The following is a 26,938-nucleotide window of genomic DNA, read 5'->3' on the forward strand; positions in this document are numbered from 1 at the left end:
CCAATGTATTTTTATTCCACAGGATCTAAACAAAAATAGTCCAATTGGGCGGAAAACCGCCCAATCTGGCAACACTGACTTTGCTCTGCAGCGCCCATTCAGATGATCCTTCCTGTGTGTTGATTACTGCCCCCTACCGGCGGTCCACAGATCTGCAGTGTTCAGGACAGAACACACACTTCTACTTTTTAAACTCGTTCTCACATTGAACCTCTCAGGTCATAATTTATACTCGTTCTCTTCTCTATACTGTGTGTTAGTGTGTGTTAGTGTGTGTGTGTGTGTGTGTGTGTGTGTGTGTGTGTGTGTGTGTGTGTGTGTGTGTGTGTGTGTGTGTGTGTGTGTGTGAGAGAGAGAGAGAGACAGTATATTATTGCCACTTTGTTCATGTAATAATTTTACCACTTTGTTTCCAGAAACACTAAAAGGGTCAAAGTGGTGGAGCTGCACTGGAACTGAACCCAGACTGATGTTAGATGTTTATTCATTAATTAATTTAGGTTTTTACTATTTTGCTGATCTCGGAGAGAAACAGCTACCAAAAGCTAAAAGGACGTTATAAAAAGTCTTTTAATTTAAATATAGTCTCTGTGTTTTGAGTCGACATTGATTCCATGGTTTTCCCTGAATAAATATCATTACAAGCTTCAGTCTTCAGGAGAAACAATGCGATTAATCACAATTAATTACAGAAAATTGAGCAATTAATAAAAAAATTTAAAACGACTGACAGCACAAAAAAATTATCATAATAATGACCAAAGGCAGGTACAGAAACAAAAAGTTGTCATTCTTTACTTCATTTGATTTCCTTGGGCAGGAGAAAATCAAGCTGAATAGAACAAGAGTGAACACTAGGGGGCAGCATCACTTCAGAGGTGCAGCTTCCCTCTGATGGAGCTGAACCTCCACCTTCACTGGTCTGTAGCATCCAGCCTGCAGCCGCTGCTCCACCAGCCCCTCTGCTCCATCCTGAGTGCCTCCCTATGAATAATGCAGGCACCATGACGCCTGCTGCTCCAGACCAGCTGAAGAGAGGAACCAGGTGAGTTCAGTCTAATTGTACCAGCAGGAGGAACGTGACACTTCACAGCTGCTTCCATTGTCCTTAACCACACCAGGTGAACAACTAGAATTACACTGACAGGCTGCTACTGGAAACTCGCGGAATAGAAAGAAATGAAGAAAGAAAGCCGACATTACGGTGACGGAGCAAAGACATTTGTGTTTAACGACAGTGACTTTAGTCGCAGCACCATGTGACAGTGGAGACAAAACAAAGGATACACGGAATAAAACCGGTTTTATTGTTGCTGTCAGCCAGTGAAAAGCATGAGTGGCTCTTTGTACAGGACTGCACTGACGTGGGATCTTCCTTAATTACGATGATCAACACACCAGACACTGCTTGTGATTTCACTTTATTAAGAGAAGTAGTGAAGTTCAGCACGTCAGGATTCCTGTTCATGTGGTCAGAAATACAGAAATGTCGGCGAGGTGAAGGAGAGTGTTGCTCCCGGGAGGCAGCCGGCCTGCGTCCAGCAGCAAAACAACTTCTTGCACCGAGACTGTGAGACGCTCCTGTCTCGGCTGCAGAGACGTCCCCAGGTCACGTCCTCCGTCCGTCTCCACCCTCCTGCAGCAGCAAAACACGAGTTACCGTCTCACTTCCTTTGTCAAGTCCTCTCTCCTGCCTGTGCAGTGAACACAGAGTTAACAGAGCCGGGTGTATAATTAGACAAACAAAAAGAGAGGGATGAAACATCTGAAGGAGAAGAGACTCCAAATGATTACACATTCACTCCCGCTTCCTTCCCTCGCCGCTCACAGAACCATCAATTAGAGAGGAGAGGAGGATGAGGACAAGCATTGCAGCCAGAAGTCTATTTGCATTTCTCCCTCCCTCCCTCTGTTCCCTCCCCTCAAGACTCGCAGCACCAGGGGAGAGGAAGACGGGAAAACAAGAAGTGTATAAATAAAGGAATCAGAGTGCTTCACATCCGGCCGGCTGATTGGCCGAGACGAGTCGGGCAGATCTGGGCCACAGTGGCACTCATTGTTCAGTGAGCTTTTCTGGAACAGTCCAACCCAGCGACAGCAATGAATGTTGATTGTGACCTTTGGTCTCTCTGGTCTCGTTGGTCTCTCTGGTCTCGTTGGTCTCTCTGGTCTCGTTGGTCTCTCTGGTCTCGTTGGTCTCTCTCGTCTCTGCTGCGCTGGAAACGCTGGAAACACTGGAAACACTGGAAACGCTCAACGATGCTGAATGTATGTGTGTGTTTTTCATCCACACCAGGAACCTTGTTCTCCTAAGCCAGATGTTTCTGGCCTGTCGTCCACATCAGGCGGTTTTAGGCGTGAAAATAGGTTTTTTTGAACGCGGGTCCCAGAGTGGGGAAATTCTAAAACCCCGGCCCATGGCGTCCAACCCCCTGGGGTGAGGACGGCAATCTTCACCGTGATGTCATCAAATAACCACAACAAGCTCAAGTGGAGCTGCACAAGCTACTGACGCTAGCAGTAGGGCCATAGACCTATAGAACTAGAAGCTACTGACGCTAGCAGCAGGAGGAGCAGGGCCATAGACCTATAGAACTAGAAGCTACTGACGCTAGCAGCAGGAGGAGCGGGGCCATAGACCTATAGAACTAGAAGCTACTGACGCTAGCAGCAGGAGGAGCAGGGCCATAGACCTATAGAACTAGAAGCTACTGACGCTAGCAGCAGGAGGAGCAGGGCCATAGACCTATAGAACTAGAAGCTACTGACGCTAGCAGCAGGAGGAGCGGGGCCATAGACCTATAGAACTAGAAGCTACTGACGCTAGCAGCAGGAGGAGCGGAGCCATAGACCTATAGAACTAGAAGCTACTGACACTAGCAGCAGGGCCATAGACCTATAGAACTAGAAGCTACTGACGCTAGCAGCAGGGCCATAGACCTATAGAACTAGAAGCTACTGACGCTAGCAGCAGGAGGAGCAGAGCCATAGACCTATAGAACTAGAAGCTACTGACACTAGCAGCAGGGCCATAGACCTATAGAACTAGAAGCTACTGACGCTAGCAGCAGGGCCATAGACCTATAGAACTAGAGTTATATATCATATACAGGTTTATGAGCAGAATCTACTTCTAAATGTCTATGTGCCCCTAAAGGCCTGGCATGTGTACTACATGCCCTGGAGCCTCATGTTGAGACGAGTTCACAGAGACGAGTTCACGAAGGATTTTTGGAGAAGGCTGGGGAGCAAAGATCGTTTCTCTCCTTGTGTGGACGACCCTCACTCTGGTGGCGGTGGTGGTGGTGGTGGTGGTGGTGGTGGTGGTAGCGGTGGTGGTGGTGGTGGTGGTAGCGGTGGTGGTGCGAGCCTCGGGGCACAGTCAACGGTCGATGGTTTGTATGTGATCCAGACCAAACTCACCGACAGCGTTGAATGTTGGCCGAGGCGGGCAGCGGCGAGTGACGGCGCAGCGGCGAGTGACGGCGCAGCGGCGAGTGACGGCGCAGCGGCGAGTGACTGGTCAGGTCGCTCAACGTGGCGACACGAGACAGTGGCAGCATGAAACGACTCCTCCTTAGTGACACAAGGATGAACCTCCCTGAGCAGACAAGAGCAAGCGCCTTGGGTCCGGGGCTACGATTGGAAGGTTGCAGGTTTGACTCGAGCGCTGGAAAGATCAAACGAAACCCAGGGAGCATTTACCAGGAGCCTAAAGCTGAGCAGAGAGGATCTGCATTGTTTCATGTGCCAACGGTGCAGCATCACTGGGGATCGACGCCTTTCTGCTCCAGAACAGGGTCTGAAACACAAATCAAATAGACGCCGTCAGCACTGATTTCCCACGGTTTTAATATGAAGTCGCCCTAAAAAGAACAGATTTTCTCCATTCGCTCTCATGACTTCCTGTCATGAGGACAATTCCCGGCTCCTCTACTTCATTTTCAACGATCTGTGACATAATAGCATTTGGCTAAACCAAATGCTATTTGCAGCCATGATGTCACAGATTGTGAACGCAGAGAAATAACATTTCAAATACAAAATAGTGATGGGGGGGGGGGGGGCCACAGTGTTGTAGTGGTTAGTACTCAACACCTCACAGTAACAATATCCAGAGTTATCCACAGAGAGATTGTGTGTCTCTCTGTGGACAGACAGACAGACAGACAGACAGACAGACAGACAGACAGACAGACAGACAGACAGACAGACCAAAACAATGTTGCAGCAACTTTAAATCTTTCAACTGTGTTAATCAGAAGTATTTCTTCAGAAAAACATTCACAATGAAAACCTATTCAACTGATTATCTAACTTAAAATGACACCGACTGATGAAACGAAATCAATATTTATTGTTTCCTGCTGGAAACTAAAATCTACACAACAGATAAACACGTGTTGAAGTGATAAATGAGAACTTTAGAGGTGTATATGTCCTGTAGCTGTTGTGTGGCCCTGCAGACGTCAACGGTTGATCAGTAAGTGAGAAATAATGACACAAACGATCAAAACGCACATCAATACAACTGCTTTGCTTTTAATTTACAGGTGGCTGCTCGATGGTTCCCAGTCTACTCAGTCCAGGGTTGTGAATACCGGCCTTTACCACTGAATAACTACAACAATCTCATCGTAAAGCAAACGCAGAGCTTACAGGACATTTACAGAGTTCCACATACAATCTGACTGATGAGCAGTTCAGTAAAACCACCAAGCTTGTCAGAGTGGAAATGTCCACGCCTGCTCCACTGATATGAATATATTGCTCTGTTAGCCACTGTGGTTCTCTACAACACAGCGTCTTCAGACTAGAGTCTGGAAGGTGATCATGCCTTCATCAGTGTGTGCTGCTGACGCCGCCCTGATGACACGCTGGAGACGACGGACGACCAGCGAGTCACGTTATTGCAGCTGTAATTCACAAAGCCATTAAAAACTATTTGGTTTTTTAGTCTGCGACCACTCTCAGATCCACAAACGACTGCGTCTGCATCCTCCACGACACAAACACTTTCTATACCATTTTACGCTCACAACATTGTGTCGCATGTTTCCAGTGACTTACTGGCTCGTGTCAAAAACTATGAACGGCTCTCGTTATGAGGAAAAATACGTTTTGGTGTGACACACACTCACACACACACACACACACACACACACACACACACACACACACACACACACACACACACACACACACACACACACACACACACACACACACACACACACACACACACACACACACACACACACACACACACACACACACACACACACACACACACACACACACACACACACACAAAAGAGGGCTTTGTCATGGCAACCCCAGTGTCAGCCAGCCATTTCTTCTTAATCCCCCCCCAGTTCAATGTCGCGTCCTCCAAGGGGACCCCCCCCCTCAATATTTCTTTTGTGTGGAAAGACTCCATCTGTGTGTGTGTGTGTGTGTGTGTGTGTGTGTGTGTGTGTGTGTGTGTGTGTGTGTGTGTGTGTGTGTGTGTGTGTGTGTGAGAGAGAGAGGGATCACATAGGTGGGAGGGATTGGGGTTAGAGATCATAGCTAGTCCTGCGTAGGGGGGGGGGGGGTCTCACCATGACAGTGTAGGGTAACCAGAGAACACACACACACACACACACACACACACACACACACACACACACACACACACACACACACACACACACACACACACACACACACACACACACACACACACACACACACACACACACACACACACACACACACACACACACACACACTATTGATGGAGCGAGATAATCTTTCCAAATAGCAGATAATTACACCATATGGCAAACAGCCGGGTCTTTTCCTCCTGAACCTATCAGCGTCAAACCCCACACCCTCAAACTCTCCTGGTGCCTTGCTCATGCCCGAGCAGGCCACTCTCCATCACTGACAAAAGGCGGTTTTGGAGGAGTGGGTGGGGAAGAGGCGTCAGCGGCGAGACAAAATAAAAAGGCTCCTCCACAGCTGCAGTCACTCAGGCTTTGCTGTCCAACTGCACCACGAGACAGCGACGTCTCCGTCCCTCCACTGAAGAGGATCTATAGAGCGCCACCTTTCTGTGACACACTGAGACTGTTCAGCAACGACCGGCTGTTTCTAGTGACGTTGGGCTGAATGTGTGACAGAGGATCTTCCAGAACAGTCAGTCCTAATCATGACAACAAAGGAGATGTAAAAACAAAATGGCTAAAAGCAATGAACCGGACACAGATTATGAGCAAAACCACGGATTACGCTGCATCTCATCTGGGATTCTGACCACCAGTATTCCCATTTTTCCTGGAAAGTTTCCCGATCAGCAGATGATTAATGTCCGGTGCATCCTCCGGAAATCCCAAAAGGCACATCCCTGGAGGCTGCGTGTCGGAAGCGGGCATGGGAAGTCTCTGGTGGTCCGACGGAGCCACTCCTGTGTATACTGTACATTCACACATAATGACTACCAGACCTGCAGTCTGTCTGTGGGGCCTCACATGCCACTCCATGCCTACACATGCATAGGATCGACTTTAATGGCAGCCTTCAGACGTTGTGGTGCACAGTCACAACTTTATTCAAAAGGGAGGAAAAACACAACTTTGCTCCAGTTGGTCTTTCCTCTTGTTGGATTAATAATTGACCCTTATGGCTCGATTACATAAAATGAGCATAAATCAGTTTAAAATATGGACAATAATGACAGCTTGCTTTCCTTGCGGAGGCTCTGTCACAACCATACAGAGGCCTGGGCTGGACAAACATCTGGCAGGGTTACTGTGTGTGCCGCAGGCTCCAGACGTTTTAACAGCAGGCAACATGGGCCAAACTCTGCAATCTCCATCTCTGTTATTCATTTTTCTCTCTGCAGCTTTAACAAATTATGAGAAATACATTCCAGTTCCTCATAATACGTCTAAAATGTTTAAAGAAGCAACACCTGAGCCACAACAGACCGACTACCTGCTGAACTATAGAAGGGCTCAGTGCCAGTCTGGTCTAGTGGAGAGCAAAGGGCACATGGCACCGCAACATGGAGAGTCCGTTCAACAAGTGCAAAGACAGAAAGCAAAAACAAAAGGCAGTGAGTGGGTGCCCTGGGACTGATTGGCAGGGCCGGGTCACTGGGCGACCCCTGACCTCGTTCACCTCCAGGAATGCCGTCGTGCTGGTGTGTATGTTGTTGCAGCCCCCCGAGGCTGAATGTGCACAGCGACTGCTCCTGAACCCCCGAGTCTCACCCTCATCCTCTCTGTTCTGCTCTCCAGCCTCAGACTTCAACAAACAAAAAGGTAAGAGCAGGTCTTGGCCATGTGTGAGTGGTCATGCAGGCCTCTGTAGCCCGGGTGCCAGGCTGGCTCCCCACACAGACCACAACCCACAAAATCCCCTCCCAGCCTGGTAACTCAAATAAGCCTTTGTTTTTAGTCCACGGTCCAGATCGGAGAGATTTGCCAGCAGCAGGGATCGGATCCGACAGAAGAGGAGGCCAGACAGACAACTACTGGCCAGGTATGTCCTTTATACCCACCTAGGGCTGGTCAGAGGAAATGGAGGAATTTATGATGTCATAAAAAAGTGCCAGAAGAGAGGTGGCTGAGAACAGGTCGTCTCTGGAGCTGCAGCCATAAAAGACTCCTGCGGCTGCCGCCTCCTCCCCCTGAGGAGAACACCGACACACACCAAGTGCACGTGTATAATTAGACCCGTCTGTGAGCACCGAGTCACGTGCTACGATCCGGCCAATGGCAGCGCAGCGATGATTCACTCCGTCACGTCAGTGAAGACGAGGTGCGAGAGATGAAAACGCGTTTTCTCACACGATGTATTCTCAGTTCCTGCTTGTCTAAACTCGTTTTTCACAACAAGCAAGACGTTAATAATGAATAGAAACGCTAGTGGCCATTTTGTCATCAAAGTTTTAACAGCGCTTTTTTTTTTTTTTTTTAACTATTGCGAAGTGAATTCATATTGAGGTTGCATTATTCAAAATCAACATATATTCTGTGGAAACATTACGAATTCTATTTTTCTCCTCACAGTTTAAACCAGAAGAAAGACAAACCTCAGCAGAGGAAAAGTGTTTGGTAGGAGGATCACGTCTGTCGGCTCCGACCAATCAGGTGGAGGAATCAGAAAGCTACAAACACACACAGGAAGGAGATCCCATCTTCATCACGCGCATGCACACACACACACACACACACACACACACACACACACTACAAAAGGGTGGAGGCGGACTCTCTGGCTCGGCGCTTGTTCAGAAAAGGGGAGAAGGTGGTTATTTGCTGGCCGGCCGGGCCGAGGACGTTTCCCATTGTAAAGAAGGAGTGGCTGCACAGCCCCGTTTCCTTTCATCCTGTCCTTCAGACACGCTGCCTTTGTCTCACGCTGGACGGACAAGCAGCCTCCCAGCTACGCTACAGCGCTCAAATACCTGGGAACCACCACGGGTCTGGTGGGAAAAACAACAGGGGGGGTGAGATGTGAGGTTGAATCTGGAGAAAGTCAGAGAGAAAAACTTGTTAAAGAAAACTGGTCATTAAACCTGAAAAGAAAGGAAAAGGATGAGACGTGGGAACATCTGGAGTTATTTTTACACTTGAAGTCAATAGTTGACCACTTGATTGAAATATTCCTTTGAAAATAAAAAAAGAGCAGCTTGGAACAGTGAGGTTTACTTGTTTTCTTTCCTTTCCCCTTCTTCCAGTCCTGCACTTTCCTGCCAGCTCAGCAGAATGAAGGCACTTCCTGTATATGAAGGACTGTATAGGGGTGAAGTGAGTTTAAGTCGTCCCCATACTGCAGCCGGCTTTACGTTCCAGTCCTGCAGCAACCAGACCTCACTGTCACACCTCATAAAGCTGAGCTGGAGCAGCGGGACTGTGCTTAAAGCTGGGGGGGGTGAAGAAGGCAAAATGAGGACAAAAAAGGAGCAAAATAAGAATTCACCCATTCAGGGAACTGCAGGAAAAAGAGAAAAAAAAGAATGAAAAAGCTTTTCGCTGAAGCTCTGATGGCGCGTCTCCAGCATGCCAAATACAAAATATATACTCTGGGAACAAATTGCAGGAGGAAACTCAAGAAAGCTAAAATGCCATTCAGAAATTGTTAAGAACATAATCCCCTTCTTTAATTTCTAGTTTTCTTCTCCGCTGCCAAGAGGGAAGCGAGGACCCACACGTTTATTTTCAGAAAGCCCACAAAGAATGCCCGTCATTTCCTGGCGTTCCCCACTTCCATATGAAAGCTCCTTTCCTTCAGGAACAATGGGGAAAGATTTTCCTTCAGGAACAATGGGAAAGATTCCAAAGTTTCCACGGGGAGTTTTAGTGCACGGTGACACAATGGAGACGGGCTGTTTCTCTCAGCTGCGACACGATCGGGACCCGTTTTGTCCTTTTGGGGTTAAAACATCAGCGACGTCAGACTGAAGCTCAGAGTTTCACCTGCCGGCTGCTGACGCCTCGTTTCTCCAACGTTTCCTCCCCGAGCCTAAAAATAGCCGGAGCGTCAGACGGTTTGGAGCAAACCTTTAATCCACGCCTTCAATCAGACAAATGTCAATGCACACGGTTAGAGCTGGACGTTTTCTTCATCTGCTGAAAGTGGAGCTTCGTGGTCCTGAAGTGGAGAGAGTTCTCAGGCCAATAGGAGCTCAAAGCTGGACCCCAGCAGACCTGAGCCCTTGGCTAGACGGGAGGTCAGAGGTCATTCACTCATCGATACAGGCGGCATGTCGCAACGCCTGGGGCAGGGCGCTCCATGACCGACCCCCCCAATAACACACACACCTCATTTACCCGCCATGCAAACACAATGCTGAGAATGCCTGAGGAAGACAGAAGAAACAGAGAAATACTAGAAAAATCTCTTCTTTTTGTGACATTCAGGATGTTGAATTTATTGTTTTGCATATTGTTATTTAATTGAAAAGAATTGCGGCAACAACAAAACACGTGCAGTGTGCAGATGAAAGAATTCAGCTGGTGATGCTGACATTACAAGAGAGAAGCAGTAAAGTGGTTCAGCGCCGTGCAGCAGAGGATGTGTGGCCGACAGCAGGCTGCTTCTCCACACCGTCGCCGGCTGCAGCTGATCAAACCCTCCACAATGTGAGAATGAGCTCCACAGGAACCATGAGGAGAGTTCCAGCAGGAGGAGAGGAGCCAACCAGCAGCAGGAAGACTTCGGCTCTGAACTCTGGCAGAGCAACTTCACACTGAATTGAACTGATAGCACCAGGATTTGCTATGTTTTGTTTCTCCTCCAGGAATTAAAGTGAATTACGTGTAACGTGGAGGTGAGGCGTCACAACTGATGACATCAGATTTAGACATCGTGTTTGAAAATCTGCAGCCAGTTGGCATGAGATGCATATTATTATTGAATGAGTTTTTTTTAGTAGGCTGAAGCATTTTGTGCAGAATCCATATCCTGTAAAGTGTCTGGACTCACTGTGTCCACATGGCAGACGAATTTATAGAGACTGCCTCATTAACCTCAAGGCCTGATAGTGAGACTGTGACTGACTGACTGACTCTCTCACACACACGCACACACACACACACGCACACGCACACGCACACCCCAGTTCTTATACCGGGAATCAGCCCACATGCGGTCTTACCCGTTAAAAAACGGGTTCGCCGCGTTAAGCACTCCCGGATCACAAAGTCGGTGTTTGGCGACAGAGCGTTTGCGGCTGGGAAGATGTGGGTCCCGGGGTTTCCGCTCGGGTTCATGAAACAGCAGGTTCGTGGTGTAACGTCAACATATGACGGACGAGCCACACGACGCTCGTGCGCATTGTTCAGCTGGGGAATAACAACAGACAGGCCGGGTGAGAAGAGGAGTTCAATGAATCAAAGTCCTATTGCTGTGGGGTTCCTGGAGCAGGAAGAGCCGTGTGGCCATGTCGTTCAAACTTTCCCAGGATCAACGGGAACAGCGTGTCTCTGTACACCGTGTACCGTGACGGGCTGCGTCTGCTGGGAGCGTGGCGAAAGTTCAAGAGTGCGCAAGAGGGAATCGTAATTCACACAAATAGTCGGAAATCACGTCGTTTTTTTAATCCCCTTGCAGTCACTTCTTTGCAGACTGCCGCGTGCACTACAGTTTCGTGTGCGGAGCGGAGCCGCCCGGCCCGGAGCGCAGCGGAACGGAACGGATCCACCCGGACTCAGCGCAGCTCAGCGGAGCCGGCCGCCCGGAGCGCAGCGGAACGGAACGGATCCACCCGGACTCAGCGCAGCGCAGCGCAGCGGAGCCGGCCGGCCGGCCCGGAGCGCAGCGGAACGGAGCGGAACCGCCCGGCCCGGAGCGCAGCGGAACGGAACGGATCCGCCCGGACGCAGCGCAGCGCAGCGGAGCCGGCCGGCCGGCCGGCCCGGAGCGCAGCGGAACGGAACGGATCCGCCCGGACGCAGCGCAGCTCAGCGGAGCGGTGGAACCGGACGCAGCAAGGAATCCTCGGTGTTTTGTGTCCGGATGAGGCGCGCGCCCTCAACACAAACCCGCACCGTTTCATTGTAACCAAAGCATGGGTTTGCACAGATACTTACAGGCGTAAGAACCTTCAGTCCCGCAGCGAGTCCAGCTCTCCGCTTCCATCCCGCAGCATCTCCACACCGACTGATCGCCCGCTTCCCGGAGCCGCGGCGCACGAGGGAGGGCGTCCGGCTGGGACGACGCGGATTGGCTCCGAGTTGATAGCTTGATAAAATGCGTCCGGGCCCATTGGACACCGGGAGGCTGCAAGGAGGGGCCGCCGTGTTTTATTCAGGAGACACCGGGTGGGTGGGGAGCCGTGGAGGACGGTCCTGGGCAGAGCGGCTGTGCAGACAATGCTCCGGGTCTCACAAGTCCACATTTCATTGGTTGGATTTATCCAGGCCACTTTATGGGTTCCGTTCATCACTTCATGTGGCTTTTAACGGGGACATTGGAGCCTTTAACCCTAAGTACTGATTGTCATGGTCCCTACACCGATGTGGGATCTGTTCAAACCACATGGAGGAAATCTGAGAGGAACAATGATGTCAAGTCTTCAAATTCACTCCGTTTCTTTTCTTTGTTCTGTTTTAGGGGGCTGCATATAAATAAATCAAAGCAGTATTCTTTTGCAACATCATAACGTGTGTTTCTGCTGTATGTAGGCTAAGAGCAAACTGGAAGTGCAGAATTTACACCCAGTAGGGAAGGAAATGGTGCGTGATGATTCTGTCTTCACCTCCTCTGGTGTGGAATACTGGGCTGAAGCATCATGTTCCCTCCTCACTGGCGGCACAACTCATCCATTATAGGTGATTTATAGACAGATGATGTTGAAGATACAAACCTCACTCACACACACACACACACACACACACTCACACACACACACACACACACACACACACACACACACACACACACACACACACACACACACACACACACACACACACACACACACACACACACACGCGCACCCATAGTGAGAAGTTGACCTGCATTCTGAGCGGTCCGGTGTGAGCAGACTGAAATCCTAATAACCACAGCAGGGGGTCTTCCCTGACTGGTAGCCATGGCGATGGGACACATTTCCTCACACAGCAGCAAGGCGTCTGTCTGCTCAGCGCCATGCAGGCCTTTATTAGGCCCAGACCCTTGGCCTGGAAGGAAGGAAGCACCAAGCGGAGGATCACACCCATTTCATTGTGACCCTACAATTTTACGACAGTCAAGTGGCCACAGGCCACAAATGAGGTTTTTATTTCTGGAAGCTGTTCTGCACTCGTCCTAACATGGTCAAATAGCAGAGTCCAGATTAAACAAAGCAGCACATCATCAGATTATCGTCTGAACTTCAAGCCTCATTTGCACAACTGGCGGGAACGGCGCTCTCACAAGCAGCACCTACATTTACTCAGTATTCAGTCTAATTTCAAACATCCAAATGAGAATCAGCCTCGGCTTGATTTCCCCCTGAAGCTTCTAATCTCTCTCTCCTTTTCATTCAGTTTCAGCTTCAATCACAAATCCAACCATTTGGGGTTCATGTGCACAACTGCTGTCATGAGAAAAACCTATAATCCCACATGTCGTGCAATTCATGATGTCTCCTCGGCGATTGCCCCAAATCTCTGCACAGTATGTAAGTATGGGGATATGAGTGCAGTGCACAGTACACTATGCAAAGTGAGCTGTGGTACAGAAAGGGCTTTGCCTTTAAGTACTGAGTACTTGGCAGTTTGTTTTGTTTCCACTTTAATCTTTCATCCAGTGTTACCCCAAGAAATGTGTTTGTGTGTTCTTTCAATGTCAATTCCATCTGTGTGTGTTTTTACAGCAAAATTCCCTTGATTATTCCCAAACAGTATAAGTTTAGTTTTATTTAGATTGAGTGATAATTTGTTCCTGCATTTAATGTTCCTACTTGATCAAAGTAACCAACCCTGGTCCTGGAGGGTTTAGCTCCTCCCACCTGATTGCAATCATGCTTTTTCACTGCCTTGGTGATGACATCATCATTAGAGTCAGGTCTGCTGAAGCAGGGTGATGACATCATCATTAGAGTCAGGTCTGCTGAAGCAGGGTGATGACATCATCAATAGAGTCAGGTCTGCTGAAGCAGGGTGATGACATCATCATTAGAGTCAGGTCTGCTGAAGCAGGGTGATGACATCACCATTAGAGTCAGGTCTGCTGAAGCAGGGTGATGACATCACCATTAGAGTCAGGTCTGCTGAAGCAGGGTGATGACATCACCATTAGAGTCAGGTCTGCTGAAGCAGGGTGATGACATCATCATTAGAGTCAGGTCTGCTGAAGCAGGGTGATGACATCACCATTAGAGTCAGGTCTGCTGAAGCAGGGTGATGACATCATCATTAGAGTCAGGTCTGCTGAAGCAGGGTGATGACATCATCATTAGAGTCAGGTCTGCTGAAGCAGGGTGATGACATCATCAATAGAGTCAGGTCTGCTGAAGCAGGGTGATGACATCATCAATAGAGTCAGGTCTGCTGAAGCAGGGTGATGACATCACCATTAGAGTCAGGTCTGCTGAAGCAGGGTGATGACATCATCATTAGAGTCAGGTCTGCTGAAGCAGGGTGATGACATCATCATTAGAGTCAGGTCTGCTGAAGCAGGGTGATGACATCACCATTAGAGTCAGGTCTGCTGAAGCAGGGTGATGACATCACCATTAGAGTCAGGTCTGCTGAAGCAGGGTGATGACATCATCATTAGAGTCAGGTCTGCTGAAGCAGGGTGATGACATCACCATTAGAGTCAGGTCTGCTGAAGCAGGGTGATGACATCATCATTAGAGTCAGGTCTGCTGAAGCAGGGTGATGACATCACCATTAGAGTCAGGTCTGCTGAAGCAGGGTGATGACATCATCATTAGAGTCAGGTCTGCTGAAGCAGGGTGATGACATCATCAATAGAGTCAGGTCTGCTGAAGCAGGGTGATGACATCATCATTAGAGTCAGGTCTGCTGAAGCAGGGTGATGACATCATCATTAGAGTCAGGTCTGCTGAAGCAGGGTGATGACATCATCAATAGAGTCAGGTCTGCTGAAGCAGGGTGATGACATCATCATTAGAGTCAGGTCTGCTGAAGCAGGGTGATGACATCACCATTAGAGTCAGGTCTGCTGAAGCAGGGTGATGACATCACCATTAGAGTCAGGTCTGCTGAAGCAGGGTGATGACATCATCATTAGAGTCAGGTCTGCTGAAGCAGGGTGATGACATCATCATTAGAGTCAGGTCTGCTGAAGCAGGGTGATGACATCACCATTAGAGTCAGGTCTGCTGAAGCAGGGTGATGACATCACCATTAGAGTCAGGTCTGCTGAAGCAGGGTGATGACATCATCATTAGAGTCAGGTCTGCTGAAGCAGGGTGATGACATCACCATTAGAGTCAGGTCTGCTGAAGCAGGGTGATGACATCATCATTAGAGTCAGGTCTGCTGAAGCAGGGTGATGACATCACCATTAGAGTCAGGTCTGCTGAAGCAGGGTGATGACATCATCATTAGAGTCAGGTCTGCTGAAGCAGGGTGATGACATCATCAATAGAGTCAGGTCTGCTGAAGCAGGGTGATGACATCATCATTAGAGTCAGGTCTGCTGAAGCAGGGTGATGACATCATCATTAGAGTCAGGTCTGCTGAAGCAGGGTGATGACATCATCAATAGAGTCAGGTCTGCTGAAGCAGGGTGATGACATCACCATTAGAGTCAGGTCTGCTGAAGCAGGGTGATGACATCACCATTAGAGTCAGGTCTGCTGAAGCAGGGTGATGACATCATCATTAGAGTCAGGCCTGCTGAAGCAGGGTGAGACTAAAACCTGCAGGACAGGGGCCCTGGAGGGCCGGCTTTGGGACACTCCTGTACTATTTGTTTAAAATTCCCCTCTGAGCAAAGTATATTGGCGCCGTCTCCAAATAAAACCAATTTGAAGAGGTTTAAAACTTTGCAGATGTCATTTATCTAAAGGATAAGTCGTTGGGGGTCCAGCAGTGACCCCTGCAGGATGCCACAAGGAATGTCCAAGCAGGAAGAAGTAAATATTGCGAACTGTCTGTTGTTCCCTAAGTAACTGTTCACCCAGTGTCAAACTCTTCCCCTGATCCATTATTGTTCCAGTTGCTTGATGTTGTGTCAGTGTTTGTCCCTCAATCTGCTTCACTCACCTGTTTGTCTTTTCTTCTTTTCTTTTTGACGTCTGTCTGAAACGTCTCCTTGTCTATGGACGTGACCTTGTTTTGGCCCGTGTGTGGTTTGTTATTGATGCTTCAGAGTCTCAGCGTGTCCGTCACCACAGCCTCCACTGCACGTCACAACTCTCCCAGCCGGAGGGCCTCGTACTGTCAGCGGCTACCAGGTTGGCTGAAGGAAGCCACAGCGACTGCTTTTGAAAGTGACTTGAAGCACGACTGCATCCGTCACAGCACACGTCACACTCGTGCATCTCCAAGTAGCCAAACGCCAAAGTGGCCGGGGGAACGTGGCACACAGAGTTACCCGTGAAATCGTAGGCAGTCATTAGTTTTGTTGAGTTGATGGGTCAGAAACCTCTTTGTACGCCTGAAGCTGAAGCCGTGCGAGTGCCTCGTCTCCCTGGAGCTCTGGTGACTCCGGACCGCCGCCACCAGCAGCGCTGCCGTGGTGGAAGCCTCCTGTTGGGCTTCAGTGGAGCGGCATGCCAGGAGCTCATTCTGCATCTCAATGAATCACTGAGTTTGTAATGGAACGCTTCCCTTCAGGATGAGGCTCATCAGGGAGGGGTTGAAGCTGCTCTGATTGCTTCAATACACTCCCCGCTCTGCACTCACTGCAGATGTCTGCTAATTGTGGTGATTATGGTGAACAGAGGGGGGTAGAATGTGTCATGAATTCCCCATTGCTTTCATGCCTCACATCCTTTGGTGCCGTGCATCTGCCATAACAGCAGCGCATCCGCAGGGTTTGTGACATGGTGGCTGGGCCTGGGCCGCCATTCTCACACCAAGTGCAGCCAGATTCAGTCCATTTCTTCTCCTCGCTCTGTTCACTGCACACACAAAGCAGCTTTTATTCCTCTCCTCTCTTTTATGGTCTTTCTCCACTGGCTTGGGAAGGTGACTTAAACAGCTTCTATCTGCTGCAATGGACTCGTTCATCCGACCCCCAGGAAGAGGAAGCCTGTGCTTGATCTGACAGACGTGCAGGTAGAAAACACGTCATGTATTAAAGTAGGAGCAGAATGAAATGCCTTTTCATTGTGTGAAGAAACAATTTAAATGTAAAGGAGAATCATTTGATCTCCACCTGGAATAATTGTGATATTGACATGCATATTTTGGGTTCATTTTTTATCATGTGTTTAAATTAATAATAATTTTTTTTAAATGGGTACAGAAAAAATGATAGATGCAGTCCTTGAATGTTCGTGCTTCACATCAAACATGTCAGATTACTAATGACGTTGAGGGCGTGAGCTGAGGCCTTAAATCCCTCAGAAGGCTTTTAAAGGTCTGAAGAACAGCAGAGGCCGTCTCAATAACTGCACACGATTTTCTGTTTGTAAGCTGGAAGCAGATATGGATCAAAAATCCATTTGAAATATATTAACAGAAATGCCTTTTAATTTTCAGAATATAACTGCATTTTTTTTGTCAAAAATGATTTTTCTTTTTTTTAATAATTGAAAACTATTCTGAAATCTGTGTCTGGAATCAATTAGTGACTTTAGCAACTTTATCCAGAAGACGACTGGTTCTAGTTTGTGGAGATCAAATCTCCTACATCCTCTGAATGCATCACAGCCTGTTTGGCCTGCTGGCCCTGACTGACACACCGCCGCACTACCAAACTTCATTTTCATGTTCTTCTTCAAGTCTGATGGTTCTGTGACTAATTAAGATTACAAAGGTCAAATGATGTTAAAGATTTAATTTTCCAAAGATGCCCCAGCAAATAGTTACCAAAGTATATTTTGAAATGTCAAATTTGAAAATTAAATGTCGAGAGATGAAATGCTTTCTCGTTTCATTGAATCATCCAAACTGCGTTTTCATTTCTTCAGGTTTCACATTTTGTTATTCAGAAGAAGAAGAATCACTCTCCGCCAGTCAAACTGAATTCTGCACCATTTTCTGTGGGCAGGCTTGAAAAAGAAAAAGCAATCGTCTCTTTGTTTTTTCCTTTTGTTGTGTCATAAAATGTGCAACCTTCAGAAGAAACGAAAAATGCAAGTTGGGTGATTTATTATTATTGTTTTATTTCTGAGTCAAATAATGCAGCGAGAACCTGGAAATTAAAAAGCATTTCTGCATTTTGATTTGCAAATTCAACATTTCAAATTATATTTGAGTCACTATTTGCTGGGGCATCTTTTGAATCTTTTAATTAATTTTAATGAAATTACAGAATAAGCAGCCTTGGAGAAAATGTAAATTACTTTTGATTACAATTGATTGATAAATCATTTTATTTATGAGTAAAAAAAGTTTTATAATGAAAATGAAAAGGCATTCCGGTTCGTTTATTTCAAATGGATATTTGATCCATATTTGCTTCCATAGACGATGACCTCATCACGGCTTCATGCAGATTCCAAGCTGAATCTGAGTTCTGCTGAACGTTCAACATAAAAACACAGTTTATCTCTACGTGTCCCAGCGACCTGTGCATACACCTTCACAGTGATTTGACCAAATAAAAGATTATAATCCATGTTTTCTGTGTTTTATGCTAAGCTCAGTTGCTGAACATTAACGAGGGTCAAACTGTTTCCAGTGAGTTTGTTCTGAATGTGACGTATAGAACATTTGCAGCCGAATGTAAACTAGTGCTGTGTAACTGTGTTTGTCCTCATTTGAGTTCAAAAGAACAAGAAAGGTAGAAATGAATGTTATGTGCAACCTGAAGAGCTCAAACAAAATGTCATCTGACTTATAAAGTGCCTGACATACCAGAATATATTCCTAAATTAGGAATTTTAAAAAAAGATGGTTGCGCTAATTCAAAGCAATATGTAAATGTCCTGTGCAGAACGAGAGGCAGATGATAAATGCAAGCTGAATTTCTGCACATCCTGCTCTTTGTGGATTTGCTCCTCTGCACACTGAACTGGAACAAATCATATTCATACATGTTTAGCACATTAATAAAGCTAAATATCAGACGTTCTCCCTGCTGCCACTGCAAACAAGCCTGAATTATTGTGGATGTACTTTGCAAGGCAGCTCATTCCTGTAGGGCGAGTGTCCGTCCTGTCAGACCCATCGAGGGCTTCTCTTGATGTGAGCAGAAAGTCCTCCAAGCCCCATCACCATCACTGTGTGTGTGTGTGTGTGTGTGTGTGTGTGTGTGTGTGTGTGCGTGTGTGCGTGTGCGTGTGCGTGTGCGTGTGCGTGTGCGTGTGCGTGCGTGCGTGCGTGCGTGCGTGCGTGCGTGCGTGCGTGCGTGCGTGTGTGTGTGTGTGTGTGTGCCCACCCCCCTCACCACCAGGGGCTGTATCCTGCGTTGTTGTTGCCGTGGCCTACATGCTCAGCCAGGCATGTTGCTCCAGTCCTCAGGTCCCCCCACTCCATCCACCCCCCCTCCCTCCACCCCCCCCCCCCCCCCGCTTAATTTCCTCGTGCTCCTGAATTAATGCTAGTTAACTGTCACATTAGCTCAGATCCAGAGCCATGATATCAACCAGGCTCGCCATGTGAGCGTTTGCTATATTTTGGAGGGAGCATGCAGCTGATGCACGGCTGAAGCTGCAGCTCCACCCGGCGCTGCAGCTCCACCCGGACTGCACCACCTCCGTCACTGCTGAACCAAATGCACCGTCGCCTGAACCTGAAGCCTCTTGTGTTTGGTGCCTCGCCACTCCGCGGAGAGCGACGGTGGAGCGCAGGTGGTTCTTTCACTGGGTTTCAATAGAGGCCAAACTGTGGGTGTGGACGCTCCCCTGAATGAGACACCGTCTCCCGTCCCAGTATGTCTTCACATGTACATGCGTATGCAGCGCATATCTGCCTGCCAGACGCGGGTGTGTTAAATTCTCTTAGCATGTGTGACGAATGGAGTGGCTGGGAAAGGAGCGATGCATGCTCGGCCCCCCTCGGTCCTATCGATCTGTCAGGGGCCCACTTTTGTCTCTGCTGTCCTCCTATCAGTCTGTCCTATCTCTGTGGCCATGCATCCCTGCATCTCCCCGCGTGCACGTCTGGATCTTCTTGTTTCCTCCTCAGCCTGAATAGACTTCAGTGCAGAACGTGTGACAAAGATGAAGCAAGTGAGTGAGACAGATAAAAAAGAGAGAGAGCGTCCCCCACTCATATGTCTCGTCCTAATCCTCAGTCTCCGTCCAAGAAAGGGCCTCCTTTTCACTCATCTGCCCTAAAGCCTCTTATATGTGACCCCTCTGTGTCCCCCAGGCCTCTCTCCCACGGACACACACACACACACACACACACACACACACACACACACACACACACACACACACACACACACACACACACACACACACACACACACACACACACACACACACACACACACATCTGTGTATTTTAGCTTATAGTCCACATGAAGGAGGAACTGCTTGTGTTCGTCTCCAAACATTATATTCAGCCTAAAAACAGGTAGAGGTCAGAGGTTAGTTGCTCCAAACGCCGTCGCTGAAGCCGCATGGGGCCGGCGTCTGCAGAAGAGACACAGAAGAGACAAAGAAGAGACACAGAAGAGACACAGAAGAGACATAGAAGACACACAGAAGAGACATAGAAGAGACACAGAAGAGACATAGAAGAGACAAAGAAGAGACACAGAAGAGACACAGAAGAGACATAGAAGAGACACAGAAGACACACAGAAGAGACAAAGAAGAGACACAGAAGACACACAGAAGAGACATAGAAGAGACACAGAAGACACACAGAAGAGACACAGAAGAGACATAGAAGAGACACAGAAGAGACATAGAAGAGACAAAGAAGAGACACAGAAGAGACACAGAAGAGACATAGAAGACACACAGAAGAGACATAGAAGAGACACAGAAGACACACAGAAGAGACACAGAAGAGACATAGAAGAGACATAGAAGAGACACAGAAGAGACATAGAAGAGACACAGAAGAGACACAGAAGACACACAGAAGACACACAGAAGAGACACAGAAGACACACAGAAGAGACATAGAAGAGACATAGAAGAGACACAGAAGACACACAGAAGACACACAGAAGAGACACAGAAGAGACATAGAAGACACACAGAAGAGACATAGAAGAGACATAGAAGAGACACAGAAGACACACAGAAGAGACACAGAAGAGACACAGAAGAGACACAGAAGACACACAGAAGACACACAGAAGAGACACAGAAGAGACATAGAAGAGACACAGAAGAGACATAGAAGAGACACAGAAGAGACACAGAAGAGACACAGAAGAGACAAAGAAGAGACACAGAAGAGACACAGAAGAGACACAGAAGAGACAAAGAAGAGACACAGAAGAGACACAGAAGAGACAAAGAAGAGACACAGAAGAGACACAGAAGAGACACAGAAGAGACACAGAAGAGACAAAGAAGAGACACAGAAGAGACAAAGAAGAGACAAAGAAGAGACACAGAAGAGACAAAGAAGAGACAAAGAAGAGACACAGAAGAGACACAGAAGAGACACAGAAGAGACAAAGAAGAGACAAAGAAGAGACACAGAAGAGACAAAGAAGAGACACAGAAGAGACACAGAAGAGACACAGAAGAGACAAAGAAGAGACAAAGAAGAGACACAGAAGAGACAAAGAAGAGACAAAGAAGAGACACAGAAGAGACACAGAAGAGACAAAGAAGAGACAAAGAAGAGACACAGAAGAGACACAGAAGAGACACAGAAGAGACACAGAAGAGACAAAGAAGAGACACAGAAGAGACAAAGAAGAGACAAAGAAGAGACACAGAAGAGACAAAGAAGAGACACAGAAGAGACACAGAAGAGACACAGAAGAGACAAAGAAGAGACACAGAAGAGACAAAGAAGAGACACAGAAGAGACACAGAAGAGACACAGAAGAGACAAAGAAGAGACACAGAAGAGACAAAGAAGAGACACAGAAGAGACACAGAAGAGACACAGAAGAGACACCGTCCTCTTAGAGAAAATCTCTGTCCAAAGGTGGGAAAGCAAACGTCCTGCCAGACTGACGGACAGCTGCTGGGAGAGTCTCGTTAAAACTATTGTCCTCAATGAAGACGGACGTTTGACAGCAGGTTACATAACTGACGGAGCACAACCCGGAGCTGTGTGTGTGTGTGTGTGTGTGTGTGTGTGTGTGATATCATTTATTAGATGGTCTTTTGTATATTTCTGTACATATTAAAATAGACTAAAAGAATAAATCTCTCAGTTGAAATCCACCCTGTTGACACTCAGAGACATATTTAAATTGTGTTTTACCTTCTCTGGTTGCTGCTGTTATGTTGTTTTCACATCTGACCTTTCGCCAGCATTAAGGAAAGTTTGACTTGGTTTATGTCTGAACTTTATCTTGACACGGTGAGCACTTCATAATGCATGTGACATTTTGTTTGAGCTTTATTCACCAGAAAGCTCAAACAAAACTTAGCATTTTGTATATTTCTAAGAGTCTTCTTGTTCTTTGTGAATCACAGATGCGAGGAGGACATGTGGAGTCACACAAGTTTAGATTCTGCTGTACTTGGTATTCAGAGCCTATTTTTATTATTTATTGTATTTTTTTAATTGCACAATATTAATGCCCGAGAATAGTGACTGGGAATAATGTAGCATAGCATAGTGTAGCTTAGCATCGTGTAGCATAGCATAGCATAGCATAGCTTAGTGTAGCATAGCATAGCATAGCATAGCATAGCATAGCATAGCATAGCTTAGCCTAGTATAGCTTTTCTTAGTGTAGCTTAGCTTAGCATATCTTAGCGTAGCTTTGTGTAGTGTAGCTCAGCGTAGCATGAAATAAAAAGACAGCAGGCCTGTTTTGAGAGTCTCAGGAGAAACAAACTGGTAATTTTGTCTAAATTAGGACGTTATGTGGAAGTTCTAGCATGTAGAGTTCACATTGAGATAATTATGTTTTGTTTCACCATAAAAAATCCAAATAAAAAAACTCTTGCTGTCATAAATCAAAGAATATTTTGACCATCAAACATTTCAAACATGACTGTTGTCAAAGACATGAGCGAGATGCCCAATCCCCTGGAAAAGCTTCCGTCTGAACTGCATGAAATAACAGCCGTGTGCTGAAGAGCTCAGCTGAACGGTGAAACTTCATTCTGCTCAGAAACTCAGAAACCACACTTCCTATAGAGCTCCAGTAAGCCCTTGGAAGTGGCCATACAGTAAATGTATGGCAGAGAACAGAGAGGCTCTGTCTATGCCACTTGCAGGGATTTGATGATAGCGTGCCGGCTGTGACCCCACCCCGGGTAAATACAGGGTTGGAGGTTTCCTCCTCAGATAAAAATACTCTCAGCAGAGAAAATACTCCACTTGTCTCTCAATCCACACACAATCTGTGATTCTTTTCTCTTTTGGTTGATTTTAAATGTGGAACACTTTTTAAACAGTTGACAAAGAACCAGAGTGGCATTGAAGTGGTGGATGTGTGTATTATGAGTGTAGTAATTCCCACTGATGTGTGTATTATGAGTGTAGTAATTCCCACTGATGTGTGTATTATGAGTGTAGTAATTCCCACTGATGTGTGTATTATGAGTGTAGTAATTCCCACTGATGTGTGTATTATGAGTGTAGTAATTCCCACTGATGTGTGTATTATGAGTGTAGTAATTCCCACTGATGTATTGAAGTAACACGGAGCAGAGGAGCTTCAACAGGAACTCCTCCTCTCAGGAACAGGAGGAGGAGCTTCAACAGGAACTCCTCCTCTCAGGAACAGGAGGAGGAGCTTCAACAGGAACTCCTCCTCTCAGGAACAGGAGGAGGAGCTTCAACAGCATCTATTGTAGATTGAACAGGAAGCTGATATAGGAGGGGTGTGATCTCTCCTGGTGTCAGGACTTCCTGTCAACACTTCCTGTCAACACTTCCTGTCTGGACTTCCTGTCAGGACTTCAGGTCAGAACTTCCTGTCTGGACTTCCTGTCAGTACTTCCTGTCAGTACTTCCTGTCTAGACTACCTGTCTGGACTTCAGGTCAGTACTTCCTGTCAGGACTTCAGGTTAGTACTTCCTGTCAGTACTTCCTGTCAGTACTTCCTGTCTGGACTACCTGTCAGGACTTCAGGTTAGTACTTCCTGTCAGTACTTCCTGTCAGTACTTCCTGTCTGGACTACCTGTCTGGACTTCAGGTCAGTACTTCCTGTCAGGACTTCAGGTTAGTACTTCCTGTCAGTACTTCAATTAGTACTTCCTGTCAGGACTTCCATTAGTACTTCCTGTCAGTACCTCAATTAGTACTTCCTGTCAGTACTTCAATTAGTACTTCCTGTCAGGATTTCAATTAGTACTTCCTGTCAGTACCTCAATTAGTACTTCCTGTCAGTACTTCAATTAGTACTTCCTGTCAGGACTTCAGGTTAGTACCTCAGGTCAGTACTTCCTGTCAGTACTTCCTGTCAGTAGTTTACATCAGTTGAAGACTTCTGAAGCCGTTGATGTTGCAGCATATTACATAATGCGGCACTACACACCCTGATAGTAGTGAGTTACATTAGTTACTCTGGATGGAACACATGAGGGATTCCTTGGTCCCTGAGTCAACCGGTCCTGGTTTTATAAATATTGGTCAGGGGGAAGGAAGCAGACGAGTTGAGTGTGAGTATGACCGTCTTGAGGAAATCACACCGTGCTCTGCTCTTGTCTTTTGTCCTTCCTGAGCCTCGGTACTCCTCCACCTGTGACATCAGCACAGTGTCGTGCAAAGGTCCTGGAGCTGAGCGGCCTCCACCCGGCAGGTACAGTGGATCCGTCCAGTCCGGCAGGTAAGGTCACAGCTTAGGATGCCTTTCTGCTTCTCAGTGCAACTGCAGGAAGTCCACTTCATGAATGTACCAAGAGTTTCCTGTAAAGGGAAAACAGTTTCCTGCGGCTTTAAAAGACACTGTGAATGACTTCCTTATTTGAGCTGCAAACTAGCATGCTAACTGTAGTGCCGTGGTCTCCACTGAGCCGGCGTCAGTGTCTGCAGATCAGCTCACAGTTGATCGAAGGAAGGTACAAACTAAGACCCGATACAGCGTTTGTACTGATCGGCTGAAGGAAGCAGCTTGTTTACATCATGACAAAGTGAAAGTAAAGGAAGTGCTCCGTGTCGCGCTGGCGTGAGTTCTGACATGTCTGCGTGTTTGTATCTGCTTAAAGAAACAAGAATCTGGAGGAGACGGTGCCGGCCTGTCAGGACCTGAAGGAGGCCGTCCTGGAGAAACACCGCCGAGCCTCCCACCGCCATGACTCACCAAGCATGTCAGAGTCCAGGGACCGGACTCCGGGATGTGTTGGACATTCTGCAGAAGGCGGGGTCCGAGCGACTGCACAGCCTGACAATCCAGCTGGGTGAGTCTCCACAAGAGAGGATCGTCCACGCCTTGTGTCTGGTGGTCCTGCAGAGACCCACACAGGCCCTCCACACCCTGCAGGCGCTGGAGGATGACTCCCTCGCTTGTCATCTGGCGGAACTGTGGCAGAGCGGACAGTTTGACCTGGAAGCCTTTGGCGATCACTGCAGTCGTTTCCGAGCGCTGACCGGAGAAACCTTGGCCGCTTTGGCTCGGATCTTCAGAGTTTTGACAGAGCTGCGCTTGTGCGATCAGACGCAGAGAAATCTGGCATACAGGAGAGCGATTTCCAGCAACTGTCAAAAGACGAGTACGTATGATGATTTGCATTACAATCAGTTCATAGAGGAAGCCAAAGACGTGTGTGGGCCTCAGGTTGTGGAGTGGATGTGCTCTTCCTCCAGCTCTCACAGACCTTTGGATGGAAGGAATGCAATGTTCAGACTCTGTGAGAGTCCGGCGCTGGCGGACAGCACTCATTGTCTGCCCAGTCCTCTGCAGGCCAGCTCTTCTTTGTCTTCATGTCCAACACATCTCGAGGTGAGTATTCCTTCAACAGTCTCATTCCGAGGAGACAGACCAGCCTCACAAGCATCAGGAAATCACAACTCAAGCCTTCCCTCGCTCACCATGAATACCAGAGAGGCCAAAAATCCTCCTGAACAGTCTGAATGGTGCGAGCGTGAACCCAAAGCGGCTGAATCTCTTCAGTGTGCAGCAGAGAAAGACTTGGTCGTCGATGAAACATCAACAGCAATGAGCTGCAACCCAGACCCGATTCCCCGGGAGACTAACACCCAACCACGATGTGCACAACCTGTCATGACAAAGTCCTCGCTCCCCAAGATGGCCGCTCCAAGAGAAACAAACGAAAGTACGGAGGAGGAGGAGGAGGAGGAGGAGGAGGAGGAGGAGGAGGAGGAGATGTTTTATGCTTTCGTCATCCTGCATGCACCGGAGGACACCGACATGGCGGAGAGCATGAAGGAGAGGCTGGAAGGAGTCCTCGGGAATGACGGCGCCACTTTCTCCGGGGACTTCGCCATCCCGGGGAGGAGCACCTTGAAGTGCGTGGAAGACGCCATCAACAACTCGGCTTTCACCTTCCTGCTGCTCACTCGCAACTTTAACACCCGGCTGCTGGACGTGAAGACCAACACAGCCCTCATGAACTCCATCAACAAGGAGCACAAGTACAACACCGTCATCCCGCTGCTGCCCGGCGAGAACCGCATGCCCAGAACCAGCATCCCGCTGGTGTTGCAGACCATCGTGCCGCTGGAGGACGACCGCCGCTTCGAGAAGAAAATAGTCAAGTTACTGGCTCCAGCAAAGATTGAAAACCAGAGGAGAAAGTGGCTTAAAGAGCAGATGCTGCAGAAGCAGGAGAAGCTAAAGGTCTCTCTGCCCGCGCAAACAGAAAACCTGAGATTATCGACGGAGCAGAAACTGCTGGTCCCGGAGTGCTGGTCTATTCCTGCAAGTATCTGCATCCAAAATGCCAACTATATCGTGATCGGAAACGACTCTCAGATGACTGTGGGTGTCGGTGCAAGTGCAGATGGTGCGGTTTGCTCAAAGGAGAAGCAGCACATTTAAATTCAAACATTACACCGTTTACTGAGGGAAATAGTGGAAGGATGACCCATGTTCTCACGTCTGCTGAACACTAAAAGAGTTAAAGCTTATAAAACAAAAGTTATTTGTGAAGCCAGAAAGGAACTTTTCACACTCCGACCCACATCCAGTGGTTTCACTGTGGTTTAGCCATCCAAAGAGGGGCGATGACAAACTGTCACAGGAGCAACAAACCACCTCAAAGCTGCTTCACATGAAAACTGCAGCAAAAAACACAAAACAAA

General features: G+C 47.7%; 1 protein-coding gene and 1 long non-coding RNA gene across 2 annotated transcripts; one reads left to right on the forward strand and one right to left on the reverse strand.

Annotated features, from left to right (window-relative positions):
• Positions 1-1,404: 1,404 nt before the first annotated feature.
• On the reverse strand, positions 1,405-11,682 carry LOC308148098. Its single transcript, XR_013937180.1, has 3 exons — positions 11,586-11,682; positions 3,706-3,802; positions 1,405-1,636 (listed from the first exon to the last, which is right to left on the reverse strand). It is a non-coding gene; the product is annotated as an uncharacterized lncRNA (long non-coding RNA).
• A 12,699-nt stretch (positions 11,683-24,381) lies between these two features.
• Positions 24,382-26,737, forward strand: ticam1 (TIR domain containing adaptor molecule 1). Its single transcript, XM_080521513.1, has 3 exons — positions 24,382-24,503; positions 24,883-25,808; positions 25,977-26,737. Exons 2-3 carry the CDS (start codon positions 24,969-24,971, stop codon positions 26,673-26,675), a joined length of 1,539 nt encoding a protein of 512 aa, XP_080377639.1. The 5' UTR covers positions 24,382-24,503; positions 24,883-24,968; the 3' UTR covers positions 26,676-26,737.
• Positions 26,738-26,938: the final 201 nt, after the last annotated feature.

Source organism: Blennius ocellaris, assembly GCF_963422515.1.
Source record: "Blennius ocellaris genome assembly, contig: SCAFFOLD_60, whole genome shotgun sequence".
Classification (NCBI taxonomy): domain Eukaryota; kingdom Metazoa; phylum Chordata; class Actinopteri; order Blenniiformes; family Blenniidae; genus Blennius; species Blennius ocellaris.